This window comes from Corvus moneduloides, chromosome 26, assembly GCF_009650955.1.
Source record: "Corvus moneduloides isolate bCorMon1 chromosome 26, bCorMon1.pri, whole genome shotgun sequence".
NCBI classification, from domain to species: domain Eukaryota; kingdom Metazoa; phylum Chordata; class Aves; order Passeriformes; family Corvidae; genus Corvus; species Corvus moneduloides.
The window spans coordinates 3925342-3947732 of record NC_045501.1 but is presented as its reverse complement, the minus strand read 5'-3'; the positions used below and the strand labels follow the sequence as shown (position 1 = coordinate 3947732).

General features: G+C 52.5%; 7 protein-coding genes across 9 annotated transcripts; 3 read left to right on the top strand and 4 right to left on the bottom strand.

Moving 5' to 3' along the window:
* Positions 1–1139: 1139 nt before the first annotated feature.
* Positions 1140–1948, bottom strand: LOC116456064 (feather keratin 3-like). Of its 2 annotated transcripts, none has more exons than XM_032134563.1 (2): positions 1669–1821; positions 1140–1532 (listed from the first exon to the last, which is right to left on the bottom strand). In XM_032134563.1, exon 2 carries the CDS (start codon positions 1509–1511, stop codon positions 1206–1208), a length of 306 nt encoding a protein of 101 aa, XP_031990454.1. In that variant the 5' UTR covers positions 1512–1532; positions 1669–1821; the 3' UTR covers positions 1140–1205. The 2 variants fall into 2 exon arrangements, with proteins under 2 accessions (XP_031990454.1, XP_031990453.1); XM_032134562.1 differs by lacking the exon at positions 1669–1821 and adding an exon at positions 1844–1948 and having other exon boundaries at positions 1153–1532.
* A 1249-nt stretch (positions 1949–3197) lies between these two features.
* Positions 3198–4398, top strand: LOC116456077 (feather keratin 1-like). The gene is made up of 2 exons (XM_032134583.1): positions 3198–3286; positions 3654–4398. The coding sequence occupies exon 2, from the start codon at positions 3675–3677 to the stop codon at positions 3978–3980; it is 306 nt and encodes a 101-aa protein (XP_031990474.1). The 5' UTR covers positions 3198–3286; positions 3654–3674; the 3' UTR covers positions 3981–4398.
* A 2961-nt stretch (positions 4399–7359) lies between these two features.
* LOC116456068 (feather keratin 3-like) lies at positions 7360–7975 on the bottom strand. The gene is made up of 2 exons (XM_032134569.1): positions 7902–7975; positions 7360–7765 (listed from the first exon to the last, which is right to left on the bottom strand). The coding sequence occupies exon 2, from the start codon at positions 7742–7744 to the stop codon at positions 7439–7441; it is 306 nt and encodes a 101-aa protein (XP_031990460.1). The 5' UTR covers positions 7745–7765; positions 7902–7975; the 3' UTR covers positions 7360–7438.
* A 2956-nt stretch (positions 7976–10931) lies between these two features.
* On the top strand, positions 10932–11672 carry LOC116456069 (feather keratin 1-like). The gene has a single exon (XM_032134570.1). The coding sequence runs from the start codon at positions 10949–10951 to the stop codon at positions 11252–11254; it is 306 nt and encodes a 101-aa protein (XP_031990461.1). The 5' UTR covers positions 10932–10948; the 3' UTR covers positions 11255–11672.
* Positions 11673–14614: 2942 nt separating this feature from the next.
* LOC116456067 (feather keratin 1-like) lies at positions 14615–15181 on the bottom strand. The gene is made up of 2 exons (XM_032134568.1): positions 15157–15181; positions 14615–15020 (listed from the first exon to the last, which is right to left on the bottom strand). Exon 2 carries the CDS (start codon positions 14997–14999, stop codon positions 14694–14696), a length of 306 nt encoding a protein of 101 aa, XP_031990459.1. The 5' UTR covers positions 15000–15020; positions 15157–15181; the 3' UTR covers positions 14615–14693.
* Positions 15182–17024: 1843 nt separating this feature from the next.
* Positions 17025–18128, top strand: LOC116455818 (feather keratin 1-like). The gene is made up of 3 exons (XM_032134102.1): positions 17025–17063; positions 17127–17279; positions 17647–18128. The coding sequence occupies exons 1-3, from the start codon at positions 17025–17027 to the stop codon at positions 17971–17973; spliced, it is 519 nt and encodes a 172-aa protein (XP_031989993.1). The 3' UTR covers positions 17974–18128.
* Positions 18129–21375: 3247 nt separating this feature from the next.
* LOC116456065 (feather keratin 3-like) lies at positions 21376–22186 on the bottom strand. Of its 2 annotated transcripts, none has more exons than XM_032134565.1 (2): positions 21907–22059; positions 21376–21769 (listed from the first exon to the last, which is right to left on the bottom strand). In XM_032134565.1, exon 2 carries the CDS (start codon positions 21746–21748, stop codon positions 21443–21445), a length of 306 nt encoding a protein of 101 aa, XP_031990456.1. In that variant the 5' UTR covers positions 21749–21769; positions 21907–22059; the 3' UTR covers positions 21376–21442. The 2 variants fall into 2 exon arrangements, with proteins under 2 accessions (XP_031990456.1, XP_031990455.1); XM_032134564.1 differs by lacking the exon at positions 21907–22059 and adding an exon at positions 22082–22186 and having other exon boundaries at positions 21389–21769.
* Between the last annotated feature and the right edge of the window lie 205 nt (positions 22187–22391).

Sequence of the window (22391 nt, the reverse complement as noted above, 5' to 3'; positions counted from 1 at the left end):
AGTAAATTGTTCTTATCTCAACCCGTGACCTTTGACTTTTGTGCTTCCATCTAGGGGGAAGGGGAAGTGAGTGTTGGCCTGGCGTTTTTTTTAGCAGGACTACTAAATTGGAGAATACCATTCCTAAAACACAACAGTAGTAAATCAAGATGTTGTGTGCCAGTGGAGCAGATTGCAGTTAGCATGTCTTCCTCCCAGACATCTTGTATGGAACTCAGTAACCAACCCCAATAGAGGGGCTGCACTTGGAAAGCTTCTACCTCTGAATTTCTGGGTACAAATAATGGCATGAAGAGTCTGGTGGGTATGCTTGATTTGGGGAATTCCACCGAGAACCCAGGCTTGTGCAACTCTGACATAAATAATCAGGTTCTCTTTGGAGTGTGTGATTATTGAGTTATTGCACAGTGGGCAACAAATCTGATTTTGTGGGCAACATTATCAAACCCATTCTGTGATTCCATGGTAACAGGGGTCTGTGTGAAGGCAGCCCACTGCTCTGTGTCCCTCATTTTGGGAATCCTGTGGTTAGGATGGGATCTCCTGGAGTCTGAGGGAAGCTGGTGCCTCCATCTTGTCAGTGCCACATTGAGTGCTGAGTCTTTGTGTCAACTGTTCAGCTTAAAGAGGAAAGGGAAAAGAGGTGCATGGCTGTCCCTGGACTATGTAGGGTAATTTTATTCTGTTCTAGGGTTATTCTATTCCATACTATTCTATTCTATTCTATTCTATTCTATTCTATTCTATTCCATGCCATGCCATGCCATGCCATTCCATTCCATTCCATTCCATTCCATTCCATTTCATGCAGCACTGCCAAGGAAGACTTGGGGGTGCCTGTGGGATGATAAGCTTGTCACAAACCAGAACTGTGCTCTGGCAGCCCAGAAAGCCAACTGTGTCCAGGCCTACATCAAAACCATCTTGGGCAGCTGGAAAAGGGAGGGATTCAGGGAAACTGAGGACCCAGAGAGTCGCTCAGTGCACACTGAGCACAGCCAATGCCAGCCTGTGTTGACAGCCAGTGCAAAACCAGCCCAACAACCCCCTCCCAGAAACACCCCAGGGCAGCCTCTCTGCCTTGGGAGAGGGTCTGCAGGGCAAAGGATGACACAAAGGCATGTGCTGGGATGCAGCAGAATTTAATGAGTCAAAAGAGGGAAAAGAGGGGGATCGAGGTGGAGGCTCCCGTGCAGGGAGCAGCTTTAGCAGGGGAAGCACCTCGTGCCACAGAGGCCACTGCCCAAGCCTGAGAGGCCAAAGCCCCCAGAGCTGATGGGCACTCCCTGAGAGCTGAGGATGCTGCCAACAGCAGCCGAGGTGGAGGATCCCACGGCGGTGTTCTGTGGGAAGGAGCTGAGGATGGGCCCAGGCAGCGTCACCACGACTGGGGAGGGCTGGATGGCCACGGTGGAGTCCTGGCACTGCCTGACACAGCACTCATTGCAGCTGTTGGCCAGCGGGGTGGGGCCGCAGGGCTGGCAGGGCCGGCACGGGGTGTAGCAGGACATGTCTTGGGGCTGCAGGTGCACCTGGCATAGAGGACGCAGAGGAGCAGAGTACAAGGAGTGGGTGTGAAGCAGCCTTTCAGCCCACCATGAGGATGACCCTGTTTCTCTCAGTGCCAAAGACTCCCCAAATCATGACAAAGTCCATGGAGATCCCCACCTGACCAGTAGCTCAGGAGACACCTCAGCCAAGCCCCAGTGTCTGTCTCTGCCACACCTTCTGCCTCCTTCCCTCACCCATGGCAAGGAGCCCCAGTGCTCAGCTGAACACAAGTAATGTGCTTAGAAATGCATTTGGAGGAGGACAAGGAGGAGGAGAAATGCTCCAGACTCACCTTATTCCCAAGGAGCTGGAGACAGGAAGAGTGGATGAGAGAGTGAGGAGAAGGAGCTGCTTTTATATTGCTCCTGAACTGCCCCAGGCCCACAGTCACTGCACAGGGGCAACAATTTTCCTACAGACTCATCTCCCAAGCACAATATCCTCCCTAATGCCACAGGGCATGTTTTGGTTTCCATCAACGCTGCCTTTTCATTTCCTCCTTTCTGACATCCCCACTAGGTCATGGGGATCCCTTTCATGTTAAAGGATGAGAAGCCCAAGGATTTGACTTGCAGGAACACATGAGGAATGGTTGGACTCAATGATCTTGGAGGTCCTTGCCAATCCTCATGATTCTCTGAGTCAATAATTCCCTGATCATTGGCAGGAATCAAGTCTCAAGCAGAGCCCTGTGCCATTGGGCTTCTCAATATCTGGGGGAGGTGCTGGGTGTCTGGACCATTCCTTGTTCCTCCCTCTCTCTCCTCACCTGTGATGTCCTTTGGCTGCACAATGTGGAGCCTGACCTGGGTGACACACAAGCACAGGCCACTTTTCCAATACGTGCTGTCAGTGCTGAGAACACGTGTGACATGTGAGAGAGCTGCCAAGCACCCTTTTCCCAGTGGCTGGATGGAGCTGCCCTTGCTGAAGGGGAATTCAGCCCTGCCTGGAACAAAGCCTGCAGACATCCCACCCTCCTGCCTTGGCCTCCCACCAAAAGGCTGACACACGGCCAACCCAATATTAGAGCGTGACTTGTCACTGGTAGGGAGAGTCTCTCCCTGGAAATTTGCCTACTGAAGGCATTCCCTTGTCCTGCCTTGGGCCTTGGCTTTGGTGAACCCAACCCTGGAATACTCAGACAGCCCAGCTAATGTTCTGCATCAGCAAAGGGCATCAGGACGAAGGGAGAGGAAAGCATTTCCGTGGAGAAGCAGTGGCCAGTGGGCATTGGAGTGAGGTGAGAGCGGGGAGAGAGCAGCAGGCAGGACGTGGTGCCAGGAGAGGAGGCTCTGGATGTTCTGCTGCTCTGTGCGGGGCAGGGCAGAGCTGGGCCTGTCCCCGCAGAAGCAGCTGCCAACAGTGGCAAGGCACTGCCCCCAGCCAACATCCCCTGCGTGCACGGGACCCTCTGGCACGGGGGCACATCCTGTGCCTGCATGGACACGCTCTGACCCCGGGTATCCTCAGGCCTCACATGGCACACGTGAAAGGAGCTGCAACACAGAGCAAGCACGTGAGAAATGAGGAAATGAAATGGCAGTGTTTATGGAAATCAAACCACAACGTGTGGCATTAGGGAGGATATTTTTCTTTGGAGGTGAATGTGTTGGAAAATTACTGCCCTTGTGCAGTGCCTGTGGGCCTGGGGCGGTGCAGGAGCAGTATAAAAGGGGCACCTTCTCCTCGCTCTCTCATCCACTCCTCTCACCTCCATCTCCTTGGGATCAAGGTGAGTCTGAAGCCCTTTCTTTTCTTGCTCCTTTGAGCTTTCTGATCCCCTTCTTTGCTTTAATCCCATGTGGGCTCTTGAGAACCGCTTGTCATGGGAGAGGGAAGGGGCAGAAGTTGTGCATGGAGAGAGGCTGGGTTTTGGCTGAAGTTTCTCCTGAGTTCTGGCCCAGGTGTGGAAGTGTCTGGGCTTGGTCGCTCTTTGGGAGATTTTTGGGGCCTTGAGCAAAGAGTGAGGCTGTTGGGCCTGTCTGAGCAGCCTCCTGTGGTCTTCTCCTTCTCTTTGCTTTTCTTCATCATGGTGTGCCAACAGACTGCTCTGACATAGCCCTTCCTTGTACTCTGCTCCTCAATGTCCTGTCTGCCAGGTGCACCTGCAGCCCCAAGACATGTCCTGCTTCACCCCGTGCCGGCCCTGCCAGCCCTGCGGCCCCACCCCACTGGCCAACAGCTGCAATGAGCCCTGTATCCGGCAGTGCCAGGACTCCACCGTTGTCATCGAACCCTCTCCTGTGGTGGTGACCCTGCCTGGCCCCATCCTCAGCTCCTTCCCACAGAACACCGTGGTGGGATCCTCCACCTCGGCTGCTGTTGGCAGCATCCTCAGCTCTCAGGGAGTGCCCATCAGCTCCGGGGGCTTTGGCCTCTCAGGCTTGGGCAGTGGCCTCTGTGGCATGAGGGGCCTCCCCTGCTAAAGCTGCTGTCGATGGCCCTGGGGAAGGAAGCCAGGGATGCAGAGGGTGGAACCGCCCTGGGGACGCAGCATTGGCTTGTTGCTTCCTGAGGGACTGAGCCAGCCCAGCCCATGCCTTGCAGAAGGACAGGGCCAGCCTGGGCTCTCGGGAAGCACGGCCCATCCCTGCCTGTGCCCTCTGCCACTCTCTCCTTTCCCTCCTGTGTCTTTGTTGCCTTGTGCTCCCCTGGGCTGTGAGCCGCACTCAGCTATCCTGGGGAGGAGCTGCTGGCTCCACCGCCTGTGTGGGCACCTGCTTGGAAAGCACCCCTTGGAAAACAATGGACTGTTGTTTGCCCCTGGTGCTCTCTGCATTGGCATCTCAGCTTGGATTGACCTAATTTTCCTGTTTAGACTCATTAAAGTTCTTGTGCATTGCAGCCCATGTCTTTCTCTCATTTATTCCCCTGAAGATCCTCTCCCAACATGCCCAGAAAGAGAGATGTTGCTCAGGGCTGGTTGTGGGAGGGCCTTGTGGCGGGATGATTTTGCACAGGGTGTTAAGAAAGGCTCAATTTAAATATTCTTAGTCATGCAATGGGTAACTCTGTTTTTTAATTTTCTCTACTGACTTGGGGCTGGAGAGCATGGCTGGATGCTCTTCAATGATCATAACGACAAGAGAGATGATTTTTGGTCTCCCCATAAGCTTTCTCTTCCCTACACTCAGCAAGCCCTGGGCCTTCAGCATCTCCTCTCCAGCCAAGTGCTCCAACCTCCTCACTGTCCTGGTCACCTTACACCAAACTCGCTGCACTTGGTCCAGGTGGTTCTTGCATTGCAGCCTGTGCCCAACACCGGGGATGGCAGCAGGCGAGTGCTGAGCAGCACGACATCGTCGCTCCCACCCTTCTCCTGGTTCCACTCCTGCTCACACAGCCCAGGATGGTGGTGACAGCCCTCAGTGTCAGGGAGAGCAAGAGTGAGAGAGAGAGAGAGAGAGAGAGAGAGCTGTACAGACTTTTTGGTTGAAATAGATTTAAGAACGAAAGGGCCAAAAAGAGAAAACCCAGGAAAGGCGACATTTAAGGAAGTTGGAGACACATTATATCAAGGCCTGCAGTGATTGGAGACGGAGCAAGATATTCAATGTGAAATAGGGTAGATGTAGAAGGCACAAAAGATAGAAATTTATGATGATGAGTGTGGTGAGGCACTGGAAAATATTACTTATAGAATGATGTGGTGCCCCATCCTGGGGAGGATCCAAGGTCAGGCTTAAAGGACTTTTGATTAAGCTAATGTAGTGACAGATATCCCTGTCCATGGAAAGGGGTTGGACTAGATGACCTTTACTGGATTCTTCCAGCTCCTGAAGAATGTGTAATATGTCAAGATTATCTCAATTCAGGATCATCTCTGATGTCAGCTAGTTCTGGTTCCAGCCAGGACAGGGTCAATTTTTGCAGCAGCCAGGAGAGGGCACGGCCAGGACTTGGAGGTATTTCTATACCACTTCAGATCATTGCTGGGGCCGGGAGAGGGAAGGGAGTCTCTTCAGGAAGGAAGGGCTCTCTTGGGGTCGGGGCAGTTGTGGCTGCAGTTGGGTTGGGAGCTCCACGGTCACATTTTGGCATGTGATTCACTCTCTCTCTTGTACACTTTTGTTATTAATATTGCTGTGATTATAGTTCATTTTCTTATCTCATTGCTGCTTCCAGTAAAGTGTACCGATCTCAGCCTGTGATCTTTGCTTTTTGTGCCTCCAATTCTCCTCTCCTGCCCTCCACAGTGGAGAAGGAAGGGAAGGGAACAGAGCAGCACGTGGTTGGATTTGGAGCACTAAAGTGGAGAATACCACTGTTAAACCAGGACAAAGATCTTTCTCTACTTGCCAGCCTAATCAACAAGAAAGGGGATCTAATGATTGGAACAGGCAGTGGCTGCCTCCCCTAGTCAAGGATATCTGGGAACTAACAAGGCTTAAAGATGTAGCTGTCCTGGTTTGGCCCAGGTAAGCAGGAGGGGGCATGGGCAAGACTCATGTGAATTGATACCAGCCCATGTTGGTACCTGGACGAGGTGGAGGGGGGAGAGGAAGAGGGACCCTCTGGCTTCCAGGAAGAAGGGTGTTCCTTCCATTGGGAAAAAGCCTGGGGGATGAAACCATCTGGACTTGTTTAACTTTCCTGTAGATATTTTCTTTGTCTTACACCTTTTGTTTTTAATATTGTGGCAGTTACTGTTTGTTTTCTTATCTCATTGCTGTTTCCAGTAAATTGTTCTTATCTCAACCCGTGACCTTTGACTTTTGTGCTTCCATCTGGGGGGGAAGGGGAAGTGAGTGTTGGCCTGGCGTTTTTTTTTAGCGGGACTACTAAATTGGAGAATACCATTCCTAAAACACAACAGTAGTAAATCAAGATGTTGTGTGCCAGTGGAGCAGATTGCAGTTAGCATGTCTTCCTCCCAGACATCTTGTATGGAACTCAGTAACCAACCCCAATAGAGGGGCTGCACTTGGAAAGCTTCTACCTCTGAATTTCTGGGTACAAATAATGGCATGAAGAGTCTGGTGGGTATGCTTGATTTGGGGAATTCCACCGAGAACCCAGGCTTGTGCAACTCTGACATAAATAATCAGGTTCTCTTTGGAGTGTGTGATTATTGAGTTATTGCACAGTGGGCAACAAATCTGATTTTGTGGGCAACATTATCAAACCCATTCTGTGATTCCATGGTAACAGGGGTCTGTGTGAAGGCAGCCCACTGCTCTGTGTCCCTCATTTTGGGAATCCTGTGGTTAGGATGGGATCTCCTGGAGTCTGAGGGAAGCTGGTGCCTCCATCTTGTCAGTGCCACATTGAGTGCTGAGTCTTTGTGTCAACTGTTCAGCTTAAAGAGGAAAGGGAAAAGAGGTGCATGGCTGTCCCTGGACTATGTAGGGTAATTTTATTCTGTTCTAGGGTTATTCTATTCCATACTATTCTATTCTATTCTATTCTATTCTATTCTATTCTATTCTATTCCATGCCATGCCATGCCATGCCATTCCATTCCATTCCATTCCATTCCATTTCATGCAGCACTGCCAAGGAAGACTTGGGGGTGCCTGTGGGATGATAAGCTTGTCACAAACCAGAACTGTGCTCTGGCAGCCCAGAAAGCCAACTGTGTCCAGGCCTACATCAAAACCATCTTGGGCAGCTGGAAAAGGGAGGGATTCAGGGAAACTGAGGACCCAGAGAGTCGCTCAGTGCACACTGAGCACAGCCAATGCCAGCCTGTGTTGACAGCCAGTGCAAAACCAGCCCAACAACCCCCTCCCAGAAACACCCCAGGGCAGCCTCTCTGCCTTGGGAGAGGGTCTGCAGGGCAAAGGATGACACAAAGGCATAGGCTGGGATGCAGCAGAATTTAATGAGTCAAAAGAGGGAAAAGAAGGGGATCGAGGTGGAGGCTCCCGTGCAGGGAGCAGCGTTAGCAGGGGAAGCACCTCGTGCCACAGAGGCCACTGCCCAAGCCTGAGAGGCCAAAGCCCCCGGAGCTGATGGGCACTCCCTGAGAGCTGAGGATGCTGCCAACAGCAGCCGAGGTGGAGGATCCCACGGCGGTGTTCTGTGGGAAGGAGCTGAGGATGGGCCCGGGCAGCGTCACCACGACTGGGGAGGGCTGGATGGCCACGGTGGAGTCCTGGCACTGCCGGACACAGCACTCATTGCAGCTGTTGGCCAGCGGGGTGGGGCCGCAGGGCTGGCAGGGCCGGCACGGGGTGTAGCAGGACATGTCTTGGGGCTGCAGGTGCACCTGGCATAGAGGACAGAGAGGAGCAGAGTACAAGGAGTGGGTGTGAAGCAGCCTTTCAGCCCACCATGAGGATGACCCTGTTTCTCTCAGTGCCAAAGACTCCCCAAATCATGACAAAGTCTATGGAGATCCCCACCTGACCAGTAGCTCAGGAGACACCTCAGCCAAGCCCCAGTGTCTGTCTCTGCCACACCTTCTGCCTCCTTCCCTCACCCATGGCAAGGAGCCCCAGTGCTCAGCTGAACACAAGTAATGTGCTTAGAAATGCATTTGGAGGAGGACAAGGAGGAGGAGAAATGCTCCAGACTCACCTTATTCCCAAGGAGCTGAAGACAGGAAGAGTGGATGAGAGAGTGAGGAGAAGGAGCTGCTTTTATATTGCTCCTGAACTGCCCCAGGCCCACAGTCACTGCACAGGGGCAACAATTTTCCTACAGACTCATCTCCCAAGCACAATATCCTCCCTAATGCCACAGGGCATGTTTTGGTTTCCATCAACGCTGCCTTTTCATTTCCTCCTTTCTGACATCCCCACTAGGTCATGGGGATCCCTTTCATGTTAAAGGATGAGAAGCCCAAGGATTTGACTTGCAGGAACACATGAGGAATGGTTGGACTCAATGATCTTGGAGGTCCTTGCCAATCCTCATGATTCTCTGAGTCAATAATTCCCTGATCATTGGCAGGAATCAAGTCTCAAGCAGAGCCCTGTGCCATTGGGCTTCTCAATATCCGGGGGAGGTGTTGGGTGTCTGGACCATTCCTTGTTCCTCCCTCTCTCTCCTCACCTGTGATGTCCTTTGGCTGCACAATGTGGAGCCTGACCTGGATGACACACAAGCACAGGCCACTTTTCCAATACGTGCTGTCAGTGCTGAGAACACGTGTGACATGTGAGAGAGCTGCCAAGCACCCTTTTCCCAGTGCCTGGATGGAGCTGCCCTTGCTGAAGGGGAATTCAGCCCTGCCTGGAACAAAGCCTGCAGACATCCCACCCTCCTGCCTTGGCCTCCCACCAAAAGGCTGACACACGGCCAACCCAATATTAGAGCGTGACTTGTCACTGGTAGGGAGAGTCTCTCCCTGGAAATTTGCCTACTGAAGGCATTCCCTTGCCCTCCTGGGACGCATCCCCGCTGCCTCCATGTCTGGAGGGCAGGGAAGTGCAGTGCTCCTTGGTGTGTTTTGAGAGCTGGTTTTGTACCCAGGGCGCTTCGGAGCGCATCCCCTCGCTGAGCATCCCCAGGCATGTGGCACTGCAGTTTCCCCAGAGCTTTCATGTGTTGTGGAAATGGAGGAGGTTTCCTGCCCTATCCAGTGGTGCTGGGTTGTTGTCTAGGCTGAGGAGGCATTTGGGGCATGGGAAAGGAGTGGATTTAAGTCCCAATGCCCAGCAGAAGCCATAGAGCTTTGGAGCCCAGGATGTGTCCCAAGCAGTGGGGAGGTATTTTCTGAAACCCCTTCTTTTGTCTCCAGAACATCCAGGAGAGCTCCCCTCCACAGCCAGATGTCTTTGACCTGGAAGATGAGTTCCCTGTGTCCATTGCTGCCCCCCATCAGAGTGTTCTCTTTTTATCCTGTGTTTTGCCTGGACCTTTCATGTTCCTTGGACCATGAGGTGCCCCTCTGGTGCTGCTGGCTTTTCCAATCTCTTTTGGTCATCGCAGGTGCCTGTGAAGGCACATCTGACCTGCCAGATGCCTGACTGGATGGAAGTTGTCATGTTTGAAGTCCAGGGTCTGTACATTGGTATTCATATACGTCCTGACCATCTCTTCCTCCCTGTCCTCAGCTGCATTCCCTGACTGCTGGCACTAGCCAAAGGGTGTTTGGAGGTGTTTTCTTTGACTCCAGCACTTGTGTGCCTGTCACGAGGTTGCACACGTTCATGTCGGTCCAGTCTGAATGTTGTTCCTCCTCTGCTGTGGGGAAGGTCTCCTTATTCTGCTCTTTCTGAGGAATATCAGGATCCTGAGCCTGTGACAAGAAATGTTGCCGGTGAAGACCAAAGCCCAGAAGCCCTGGGGAGCCTTCCCCTTTCCCATAACCCCTGTCCCCAGCGAAGCTGCCCCAGTCAGCCTTGGCTCAAGCCTCCCTTTTGCTGCTGCTGTGTGTGGAAGATCTTCTTGTTTCCCACCACCAGCTTTGCTGATTCTGCTCCAGGTGGGCCTTGGCTTTGGTAAACCCAGCCCTGGAATACTCAGACAGCCCAGCTAATGTTCTGCATCAGCAAAGGGCATCAGGACGAAGGGAGAGGAAAGCATTTCCGTGGAGAAGCAGTGGCCAGTGGGCATTGGAGTGAGGTGAGAGCGGGGAGAGAGCAGCAGGCAGGACGTGGTGTCAGGAGAGGAGGCTCTGGATGCTCTGCTGCTCTGTGCGGGGCAGGGCAGAGCTGGGCCTGTCCCCGCAGAAGCAGCTGCCAACAGTGGCAAGGCACTGCCCCCAGCCAACATCCCCTGCGTGCACGGGACCCTCTGGCACGGGGGCACATCCTGTGCCTGCATGGACACGCTCTGACCCCGGGTATCCTCAGGCCTCGCATGGCACACGTGAAAGGAGCTGCAACACAGAGCAAGCACGTGAGAAATGAGGAAATGAAATGGCAGTGTTTATGGAAATCAAACCACAACGTGTGGCATTAGGGAGGATATTTTTCTTTGGAGGTGAATGTGTTGGAAAATTACTGCCCTTGTGCAGTGCCTGTGGGCCTGGGGCGGTGCAGGAGCAGTATAAAAGGGGCACCTTCTCCTCGCTCTCTCATCCACTCCTCTCACCTCCATCTCCTTGGGATCAAGGTGGGTCTGAAGCCCTTTCCTTTCTTGCTCCTTTGAGCTTTCTGATCCCCTTCTTTGCTTTAATCCCATGTGGGCTCTTGAGAACTGCTTGTCATGGGAGAGGGAAGGGGCAGAAGTTGTGCATGGAGAGAGGCTGGGTTTTGGCTGAAGTTTCTCCTGAGTTCTGGCCCAGGTGTGGAAGTGTCTGGGCTTGGTCGCTCTTCGGGAGATTCTTGGGGGCTTGAGCAAAGAGTGAGGCTGTTGGGCCTGTCTGAGCAGCCTCCTGCGGTCTTCTCCTTCTCTTTGCTTTTCTTCATCATGGTGTGCCAACAGACTGCTCTGACATAGCCCTTCCTTGTACTCTGCTCCTCAATGTCCTGTCCGCCAGGTGCACCTGCAGCCCCAAGACATGTCCTGCTACACCCCGTGCCGGCCCTGCCAGCCCTGCGGCCCCACCCCACTGGCCAACAGCTGCAATGAGCCCTGTGTCCGGCAGTGCCAGGACTCCACCGTTGTCATCGAACCCTCTCCTGTGGTGGTGACCCTGCCTGGCCCCATCCTCAGCTCCTTCCCACAGAACACCGTGGTGGGATCCTCCACCTCGGCTGCTGTTGGCAGCATCCTCAGCTCTCAGGGAGTGCCCATCAGCTCCGGGGGCTTTGGCCTCTCAGGCTTGGGCAGTGGCCTCTGTGGCATGAGGGGCCTCCCCTGCTAAAGCTGCTGTCGATGGCCCTGGGGAAGGAAGCCAGGGATGCAGAGGGTGGAACCGCCCTGGGGACGCAGCATCGGCTTGTTGCTTCCTGAGTGACTGAGCCAGCCCAGCCCATGCCTTGCAGAAGGACAGGGCCAACCTGGGCTCTCGGGAAGCACGGCCCATCCCTGCCTGTGCCCTCTGCCACTCTCTCCTTTCCCTCCTGTGTCCTTGTTGCCTTGTGTTCCCCTGGGCTGCGAGCCGCACTCAGCCATCCTGGGGAGGAGCTTCTGGCTCCACCGCCTGTGTGGGCACCTGCTTGGAAAGCACCCCTTGGAAAACAATGGACTGTTGTTTGCCCCTGGTGCTCTCTGCATTGGCATCTCAGCTTGGATTGACCTAATTTTCCTGTTTAGACTCATTAAAGTTCTTGTGCATTGCAGCCCATGTCTTTCTCTCATTTATTCCCCTGAAGATCCTCTCCCAACACGCCCCGAAAGAGAGATGTTGCTCAGGGCTGGTTTTGGGAGGGCCTTGTGGCGGGATGATTTTGCACAGGTGTTAAGAAAAGCTCAATTTAAATATTCTTAGTCATGCAATGGGTAACTCTGTTTTTTTATTTTTTCTACTGACTTGGGGCTGGAGAGCATGGCTGGATGCTCTTCAATGATCATAACGACAAGAGAGATGATTTTTGGTCTCCCCATAAGCTTTCACTTCCCTACACTCAGCAAGCCCTGGGCCTTCAGTGTCTCCTCTCCAGCCAAGTGCTCCAACCTCCTCACTGTCCTGGTCACCTTACACCAAACTCGCTGCACTTGGTCCAGGTGGTTCTTGCATTGCAGCCTGTGCCCAACACCGGGGATGGCGGCAGGCGAGTGCTGAGCAGCACGACATCGTCGCTCCCACCCTTCTCCTGGTTCCACTCCTGCTCACACAGCCCAGGATGGTGGTGACAGCCCCTGGTGTCAGGGAGAGCAAGAGAGAGAGAGAGAGAGACTTTTTGGTTGAAATAGATTTAAGAAAGAAAGGGCCAAAAGAGAAAACCTAGGAAAGGCGACATTTAAGGAAGTTGGAGACAGACATTATATCAAGGCCTGCAGTGATTGGAGACGGAGCAAGATATTCAATGTGAAATAGGGTAGATGTAGAAGGCACAAAAGATAGAAATTTATGATGATGAGTGTGGTGAGGCACTGGAAAATATTACTTATAGAATGATGTGGTGCCCCATCCTGGGAAGGATCCAAGGTCAGGCTTAAAGGACTTTTGATTAAGCTAATGTAGTGACAGATATCCCTGTCCATGGAAAGGGGTTGGACTAGATGACCTTTACTGGATTCTTCCAGCTCCTGAAGAATGTGTAATATGTCAAGATTATCTCAATTCAGGATCATCTCTGATGTCAGCTAGTTCTGGTTCCAGCCAGGACAGGGTCAATTTTTGCAGCAGCCAGGAGAGGGCACGGCCAGGACTTGGAGGTATTTCTATACCACTTCAGATCATTGCTGGGGCCGGGAGAGGGAAGGGAGTCTCTTCAGGAAGGAAGGGCTCTCTTGGGGTCGGGGCAGTTGTGGCTGCAGTTGGGTTGGGAGCTCCACGGTCACATTTTGGCATGTGATTCACTCTCTCTCTTGTACACTTTTGTTATTAATATTGCTGTGATTATAGTTCATTTTCTTATCTCATTGCTGCTTCCAGTAAAGTGTACCTATCTCAGCCTGTGATCTTTGCTTTTTGTGCCTCCAATTCTCCTCTCCTGCCCTCCACAGTGGAGAAGGAAGGGAAGGGAACAGAGCAGCACGTGGTTGGATTTGGAGCACTAAAGTGGAGAATACCACTGTTAAACCAGGACAAAGATCTTTCTCTACTTGCCAGCCTAATCAACAAGAAAGGGGATCTAATGATTGGAACAGGCAGTGGCTGCCTCCCCTAGTCAAGGATATCTGGGAACTAACAAGGCTTAAAGATGTAGCTGTCCTGGTTTGGCCCAGGTAAGCAGGAGGGGGCATGGGCAAGACTCATGTGAATTGAAACCAGCCCATGTTGGTACCTGGACGAGGTGGAGGGGGGAGAGGAAGAGGGACCCTCTGGCTTCCAGGAAGAAGGGTGTTCCTTCCATTGGGAAAAAGCCTGGGGGATGAAACCATCTGGACTTGTTTAACTTTCCTGTAGATATTTTCTTTGTCTTACACCTTTTGTTTTTAATATTGTGGCAGTTACTGTTTGTTTTCTTATCTCATTGCTGTTTCCAGTAAATTGTTCTTATCTCAACCCGTGACCTTTGACTTTTGTGCTTCCATCTGGGGGGAAGGGGAAGTGAGTGTTGGCCTGGCGTTTTTTTTAGCGGGACTACTAAATTGGAGAATACCATTCCTAAAACACAACAGTAGTAAATCAAGATGTTGTGTGCCAGTGGAGCAGATTGCAGTTAGCATGTCTTCCTCCCAGACATCTTGTATGGAACTCAGTAACCAACCCCAATAGAGGGGCTGCACTTGGAAAGCTTCTACCTCTGAATTTCTGGGTACAAATAATGGCATGAAGAGTCTGGTGGGTATGCTTGATTTGGGGAATTCCACCGAGAACCCAGGCTTGTGCAACTCTGACATAAATAATCAGGTTCTCTTTGGAGTGTGTGATTATTGAGTTATTGCACAGTGGGCAACAAATCTGATTTTGTGGGCAACATTATCAAACCCATTCTGTGATTCCATGGTAACAGGGGTCTGTGTGAAGGCAGCCCACTGCTCTGTGTCCCTCATTTTGGGAATCCTGTGGTTAGGATGGGATCTCCTGGAGTCTGAGGGAAGCTGGTGCCTCCATCTTGTCAGTGCCACATTGAGTGCTGAGTCTTTGTGTCAACTGTTCAGCTTAAAGAGGAAAGGGAAAAGAGGTGCATGGCTGTCCCTGGACTATGTAGGGTAATTTTATTCTGTTCTAGGGTTATTCTATTCCATACTATTCTATTCTATTCTATTCTATTCTATTCTATTCTATTCTATTCTATTCCATGCCATGCCATGCCATGCCATTCCATTCCATTCCATTCCATTCCATTTCATGCAGCACTGCCAAGGAAGACTTGGGGGTGCCTGTGGGATGATAAGCTTGTCACAAACCAGAACTGTGCTCTGGCAGCCCAGAAAGCCAACTGTGTCCAGGCCTACATCAAAACCATCTTGGGCAGCTGGAAAAGGGAGGGATTCAGGGAAACTGAGGACCCAGAGAGTCGCTCAGTGCACACTGAGCACAGCCAATGCCAGCCTGTGTTGACAGCCAGTGCAAAACCAGCCCAACAACCCCCTCCCAGAAACACCCCAGGGCAGCCTCTCTGCCTTGGGAGAGGGTCTGCAGGGCAAAGGATGACACAAAGGCATAGGCTGGGATGCAGCAGAATTTAATGAGTCAAAAGAGGGAAAAGAAGGGGATCGAGGTGGAGGCTCCCGTGCAGGGAGCAGCGTTAGCAGGGGAAGCACCTCGTGCCACAGAGGCCACTGCCCAAGCCTGAGAGGCCAAAGCCCCCGGAGCTGATGGGCACTCCCTGAGAGCTGAGGATGCTGCCAACAGCAGCCGAGGTGGAGGATCCCACGGCGGTGTTCTGTGGGAAGGAGCTGAGGATGGGCCCGGGCAGCGTCACCACGACTGGGGAGGGCTGGATGGCCACGGTGGAGTCCTGGCACTGCCGGACACAGGGCTCATTGCAGCTGTTGGCCAGCGGGGTGGGGCCGCAGGGCTGGCAGGGCCGGCACGGGGTGTAGCAGGACATGTCTTGGGGCTGCAGGTGCACCTGGCATAGAGGACAGAGAGGAGCAGAGTACAAGGAGTGGGTGTGAAGCAGCCTTTCAGCCCACCATGAGGATGACCCTGTTTCTCTCAGTGCCAAAGACTCCCCAAATCATGACAAAGTCTATGGAGATCCCCACCTGACCAGTAGCTCAGGAGACACCTCAGCCAAGCCCCAGTGTCTGTCTCTGCCACACCTTCTGCCTCCTTCCCTCACCCATGGCAAGGAGCCCCAGTGCTCAGCTGAACACAAGTAATGTGCTTAGAAATGCATTTGGAGGAGGACAAGGAGGAGGAGAAATGCTCCAGACTCACCTTATTCCCAAGGAGCTGAAGACAGGAAGAGTGGATGAGAGAGTGAGGAGAAGGAGCTGCTTTTATATTGCTCCTGAACTGCCCCAGGCCCACAGTCACTGCACAGGGGCAACAATTTTCCTACAGACTCATCTCCCAAGCACAATATCCTCCCTAATGCCACAGGGCATGTTTTGGTTTCCATCAACGCTGCCTTTTCATTTCCTCCTTTCTGACATCCCCACTAGGTCATGGGGATCCCTTTCATGTTAAAGGATGAGAAGCCCAAGGATTTGACTTGCAGGAACACATGAGGAATGGTTGGACTCAATGATCTTGGAGGTCCTTGCCAATCCTCATGATTCTCTGAGTCAATAATTCCCTGATCATTGGCAGGAATCAAGTCTCAAGCAGAGCCCTGTGCCATTGGGCTTCTCAATATCTGGGGGAGGTGCTGGGTGTCTGGACCATTCCTTGTTCCTCCCTCTCTCTCCTCACCTGTGATGTCCTTTGGCTGCACAATGTGGAGCCTGACCTGGATGACACACAAGCACAGGCCACTTTTCCAATACGTGCTGTCAGTGCTGAGAACACGTGTGACATGTGAGAGAGCTGCCAAGCACCCTTTTCCCAGTGCCTGGATGGAGCTGCCCTTGCTGAAGGGGAATTCAGCCCTGCCTGGAACAAAGCCTGCAGACATCCCACCCTCCTGCCTTGGCCTCCCACCAAAAGGCTGACACACAGCCAACCCAATATTAGAGCGTGACTTGTCACTGGTAGGGAGAGTCTCTCCCTGGAAATTTGCCTACTGAAGGCATTCCCTTGTCCTGCCTAGAACATCCAGGAGAGCTCCCCTCCACAGCCAGATGTCTTTGACCTGGAAGATGAGTTCCCTGTGTCCATTGCTGCCCCCCATCAGAGTGTTCTCTTTTTATCCTGTGTTTTGCCTGGACCTTTCATGTTCCTTGGACCATGAGGTGCCCCTCTGGTGCTGCTGGCTTTTCCAATCTCTTTTGGTCATCGCAGGTGCCTGTGAAGGCACATCTGACCTGCCAGATGCCTGACTGGATGGAAGTTGTCATGTTTGAAGTCCAGGGTCTGTACATTGGTATTCATATACGTCCTGACCATCTCTTCCTCCCTGTCCTCAGCTGCATTCCCTGACTGCTGGCACTAGCCAAAGGGTGTTTGGAGGTGTTTTCTTTGACTCCAGCACTTGTGTGCCTGTCACGAGGTTGCACACGTTCATGTCGGTCCAGTCTGAATGTTGTTCCTCCTCTGCTGTGGGGAAGGTCTCCTTATTCTGCTCTTTCTGAGGAATATCAGGATCCTGAGCCTGGGCCTTGGCTTTGGTGAACCCAACCCTGGAATACTCAGACAGCCCAGCTAATGTTCTGCATCAGCAAAGGGCATCAGGACGAAGGGAGAGGAAAGCATTTCCGTGGAGAAGCAGTGGCCAGTGGGCATTGGAGTGAGGTGAGAGCGGGGAGAGAGCAGCAGGCAGGACGTGGTGCCAGGAGAGGAGGCTCTGGATGTTCTGCTGCTCTGTGCGGGGCAGGGCAGAGCTGGGCCTGTCCCCGCAGAAGCAGCTGCCAACAGTGGCAAGGCACTGCCCCCAGCCAACATCCCCTGCGTGCACGGGACCCTCTGGCACGGGGGCACATCCTGTGCCTGCATGGACACGCTCTGACCCCGGGTATCCTCAGGCCTCAGCATGGCACACGTGAAAGGAGCTGCAACACAGAGCAAGCACGTGAGAAATGAGGAAATGAAATGGCAGTGTTTATGGAAATCAAACCACAACGTGTGGCATTAGGGAGGATATTTTTCTTTGGAGGTGAATGTGTTGGAAAATTACTGCCCTTGTGCAGTGCCTGTGGGCCTGGGGCGGTGCAGGAGCAGTATAAAAGGGGCACCTTCTCCTCGCTCTCTCATCCACTCCTCTCACCTCCATCTCCTTGGGATCAAGGTGAGTCTGAAGCCCTTTCTTTTCTTGCTCCTTTGAGCTTTCTGATCCCCTTCTTTGCTTTAATCCCATGTGGGCTCTTGAGAACCGCTTGTCATGGGAGAGGGAAGGGGCAGAAGTTGTGCATGGAGAGAGGCTGGGTTTTGGCTGAAGTTTCTCCTGAGTTCTGGCCCAGGTGTGGAAGTGTCTGGGCTTGGTCGCTCTTTGGGAGATTCTTGGGGGCTTGAGCAAAGAGTGAGGCTGTTGGGCCTGTCTGAGCAGCCTCCTGTGGTCTTCTCCTTCTCTTTGCTTTTCTTCATCATGGTGTGCCAACAGACTGCTCTGACATAGCCCTTCCTTGTACTCTGCTCCTCAATGTCCTGTCTGCCAGGTGCACCTGCAGCCCCAAGACATGTCCTGCTACACCCCGTGCCGGCCCTGCCAGCCCTGCGGCCCCACCCCACTGGCCAACAGCTGCAATGAGCCCTGTGTCCGGCAGTGCCAGGACTCCACCGTTGTCATCGAACCCTCTCCTGTGGTGGTGACCCTGCCTGGCCCCATCCTCAGCTCCTTCCCACAGAACACCGTGGTGGGATCCTCCACCTCGGCTGCTGTTGGCAGCATCCTCAGCTCTCAGGGAGTGCCCATCAGCTCCGGGGGCTTTGGCCTCTCAGGCTTGGGCAGTGGCCTCTGTGGCATGAGGGGCCTCCCCTGCTAAAGCTGCTGTCGATGGCCCTGGGGAAGGAAGCCAGGGATGCAGAGGGTGGAACCGCCCTGGGGACGCAGCATCGGCTTGTTGCTTCCTGAGGGACTGAGCCAGCCCAGCCCATGCCTTGCAGAAGGACAGGGCCAGCCTGGGCTCTCGGGAAGCACGGCCCATCCCTGCCTGTGCCCTCTGCCACTCTCTCCTTTCCCTCCTGTGTCCTTGTTGCCTTGTGTTCCCCTGGGCTGCGAGCCGCACTCAGCCATCCTGGGGAGGAGCTTCTGGCTCCACCGCCTGTGTGGGCACCTGCTTGGAAAGCACCCCTTGGAAAACAATGGACTGTTGTTTGCCCCTGGTGCTCTCTGCATTGGCATCTCAGCTTGGATTGACCTAATTTTCCTGTTTAGACTCATTAAAGTTCTTGTGCATTGCAGCCCATGTCTTTCTCTCATTTATTCCCCTGAAGATCCTCTCCCAACATGCCCAGAAAGAGAGATGTTGCTCAGGGCTGGTTGTGGGAGGGCCTTGTGGCGGGATGATTTTGCACAGGGTGTTAAGAAAGGCTCAATTTAAATATTCTTAGTCATGCAATGGGTAACTCTGTTTTTTAATTTTCTCTACTGACTTGGGGCTGGAGAGCATGGCTGGATGCTCTTCAATGATCATAACGACAAGAGAGATGATTTTTGGTCTCCCCATAAGCTTTCTCTTCCCTACACTCAGCAAGCCCTGGGCCTTCAGGCATCTCCTCTCCAGCCAAGTGCTCCAACCTCCTCACTGTCCTGGTCACCTTACACCAAACTCGCTGCACTTGGTCCAGGTGGTTCTTGCATTGCAGCCTGTGCCCAACACCGGGGATGGCAGCAGGCGAGTGCTGAGCAGCACGACATCGTCGCTCCCACCCTTCTCCTGGTTCCACTCCTGCTCACACAGCCCAGGATGGTGGTGACAGCCCTCAGTGTCAGGGAGAGCAAGAGTGAGAGAGAGAGAGAGAGAGAGAGCTGTACAGACTTTTTGGTTGAAATAGATTTAAGAACGAAAGGGCCAAAAGAGAAAACCCAGGAAAGGCGACATTTAAGGAAGTTGGAGACACATTATATCAAGGCCTGCAGTGATTGGAGACGGAGCAAGATATTCAATGTGAAATAGGGTAGATGTAGAAGGCACAAAAGATAGAAATTTATGATGATGAGTGTGGTGAGGCACTGGAAAATATTACTTATAGAATGATGTGGTGCCCCATCCTGGGAAGGATCCAAGGTCAGGCTTAAAGGACTTTTGATTAAGCTAATGTAGTGACAGATATCCCTGTCCATGGAAAGGGGTTGGACTAGATGACCTTTACTGGATTCTTCCAGCTCCTGAAGAATGTGTAATATGTCAAGATTATCTCAATTCAGGATCATCTCTGATGTCAGCTAGTTCTGGTTCCAGCCAGGACAGGGTCAATTTTTGCAGCAGCCAGGAGAGGGCACGGCCAGGACTTGGAGGTATTTCTATACCACTTCAGATCATTGCTGGGGCCGGGAGAGGGAAGGGAGTCTCTTCAGGAAGGAAGGGCTCTCTTGGGGTCGGGGCAGTTGTGGCTGCAGTTGGGTTGGGAGCTCCACGGTCACATTTTGGCATGTGATTCACTCTCTCTCTTGTACACTTTTGTTATTAATATTGCTGTGATTATAGTTCATTTTCTTATCTCATTGCTGCTTCCAGTAAAGTGTACCGATCTCAGCCTGTGATCTTTGCTTTTTGTGCCTCCAATTCTCCTCTCCTGCCCTCCACAGTGGAGAAGGAAGGGAAGGGAACAGAGCAGCACGTGGTTGGATTTGGAGCACTAAAGTGGAGAATACCACTGTTAAACCAGGACAAAGATCTTTCTCTACTTGCCAGCCTAATCAAGCAAGAAAGGGGATCTAATGATTGGAACAGGCAGTGGCTGCCTCCCCTAGTCAAGGATATCTGGGAACTAACAAGGCTTAAAGATGTAGCTGTCCTGGTTTGGCCCAGGTAAGCAGGAGGGGGCATGGGCAAGACTCATGTGAATTGAAACCAGCCCATGTTGGTACCTGGACGAGGTGGAGGGGGGAGAGGAAGAGGGACCCTCTGGCTTCCAGGAAGAAGGGTGTTCCTTCCATTGGGAAAAAGCCTGGGGGATGAAACCATCTGGACTTGTTTAACTTTCCTGTAGATATTTTCTTTGTCTTACACCTTTTGTTTTTAATATTGTGGCAGTTACTGTTTGTTTTCTTATCTCATTGCTGTTTCCAGTAAATTGTTCTTATCTCAACCCGTGACCTTTGACTTTTGTGCTTCCATCTGGGGGGGAAGGGGAAGTGAGTGTTGGCCTGGCGTTTTTTTTAGCGGGACTACTAAATTGGAGAATACCATTCCTAAAACACAACAGTAGTAAATCAAGATGTTGTGTGCCAGTGGAGCAGATTGCAGTTAGCATGTCTTCCTCCCAGACATCTTGTATGGAACTCAGTAACCAACCCCAATAGAGGGGCTGCACTTGGAAAGCTTCTACCTCTGAACTTCTGGGTACAAATAATGGCATGAAGAGTCTGGTGGGTATGCTTGATTTGGGGAATTCCACCGAGAACCCAGGCTTGTGCAACTCTGACATAAATAATCAGGTTCTCTTTGGAGTGTGTGATTATTGAGTTATTGCACAGTGGGCAACAAATCTGATTTTGTGGGCAACATTATCAAACCCATTCTGTGATTCCATGGTAACAGGGGTCTGTGTGAAGGCAGCCCACTGCTCTGTGTCCCTCATTTTGGGAATCCTGTGGTTAGGATGGGATCTCCTGGAGTCTGAGGGAAGCTGGTGCCTCCATCTTGTCAGTGCCACATTGAGTGCTGAGTCTTTGTGTCAACTGTTCAGCTTAAAGAGGAAAGGGAAAAGAGGTGCATGGCTGTCCCTGGACTATGTAGGGTAATTTTATTCTGTTCTAGGGTTATTCTATTCCATACTATTCTATTCTATTCTATTCTATTCTATTCTATTCTATTCTATTCTATTCTATTCCATGCCATGCCATGCCATGCCATTCCATTCCATTCCATTCCATTCCATTCCATTTCATGCAGCACTGCCAAGGAAGACTTGGGGGTGCCTGTGGGATGATAAGCTTGTCACAAACCAGAACTGTGCTCTGGCAGCCCAGAAAGCCAACTGTGTCCAGGCCTACATCAAAACCATCTTGGGCAGCTGGAAAAGGGAGGGATTCAGGGAAACTGAGGACCCAGAGAGTCGCTCAGTGCACACTGAGCACAGCCAATGCCAGCCTGTGTTGACAGCCAGTGCAAAACCAGCCCAACAACCCCCTCCCAGAAACACCCCAGGGCAGCCTCTCTGCCTTGGGAGAGGGTCTGCAGGGCAAAGGATGACACAAAGGCATGTGCTGGGATGCAGCAGAATTTAATGAGTCAAAAGAGGGAAAAGAGGGGGATCGAGGTGGAGGCTCCCGTGCAGGGAGCAGCTTTAGCAGGGGAAGCACCTCGTGCCACAGAGGCCACTGCCCAAGCCTGAGAGGCCAAAGCCCCCAGAGCTGATGGGCACTCCCTGAGAGCTGAGGATGCTGCCAACAGCAGCCGAGGTGGAGGATCCCACGGCGGTGTTCTGTGGGAAGGAGCTGAGGATGGGCCCAGGCAGCGTCACCACGACTGGGGAGGGCTGGATGGCCACGGTGGAGTCCTGGCACTGCCTGACACAGCACTCATTGCAGCTGTTGGCCAGCGGGGTGGGGCCGCAGGGCTGGCAGGGCCGGCACGGGGTGTAGCAGGACATGTCTTGGGGCTGCAGGTGCACCTGGCATAGAGGACGCAGAGGAGCAGAGTACAAGGAGTGGGTGTGAAGCAGCCTTTCAGCCCACCATGAGGATGACCCTGTTTCTCTCAGTGCCAAAGACTCCCCAAATCATGACAAAGTCCTATGGAGATCCCCACCTGACCAGTAGCTCAGGAGACACCTCAGCCAAGCCCCAGTGTCTGTCTCTGCCACACCTTCTGCCTCCTTCCCTCACCCATGGCAAGGAGCCCCAGTGCTCAGCTGAACACAAGTAATGTGCTTAGAAATGCATTTGGAGGAGGACAAGGAGGAGGAGAAATGCTCCAGACTCACCTTATTCCCAAGGAGCTGGAGACAGGAAGAGTGGATGAGAGAGTGAGGAGAAGGAGCTGCTTTTATATTGCTCCTGAACTGCCCCAGGCCCACAGTCACTGCACAGGGGCAACAATTTTCCTACAGACTCATCTCCCAAGCACAATATCCTCCCTAATGCCACAGGGCATGTTTTGGTTTCCATCAACGCTGCCTTTTCATTTCCTCCTTTCTGACATCCCCACTAGGTCATGGGGATCCCTTTCATGTTAAAGGATGAGAAGCCCAAGGATTTGACTTGCAGGAACACATGAGGAATGGTTGGACTCAA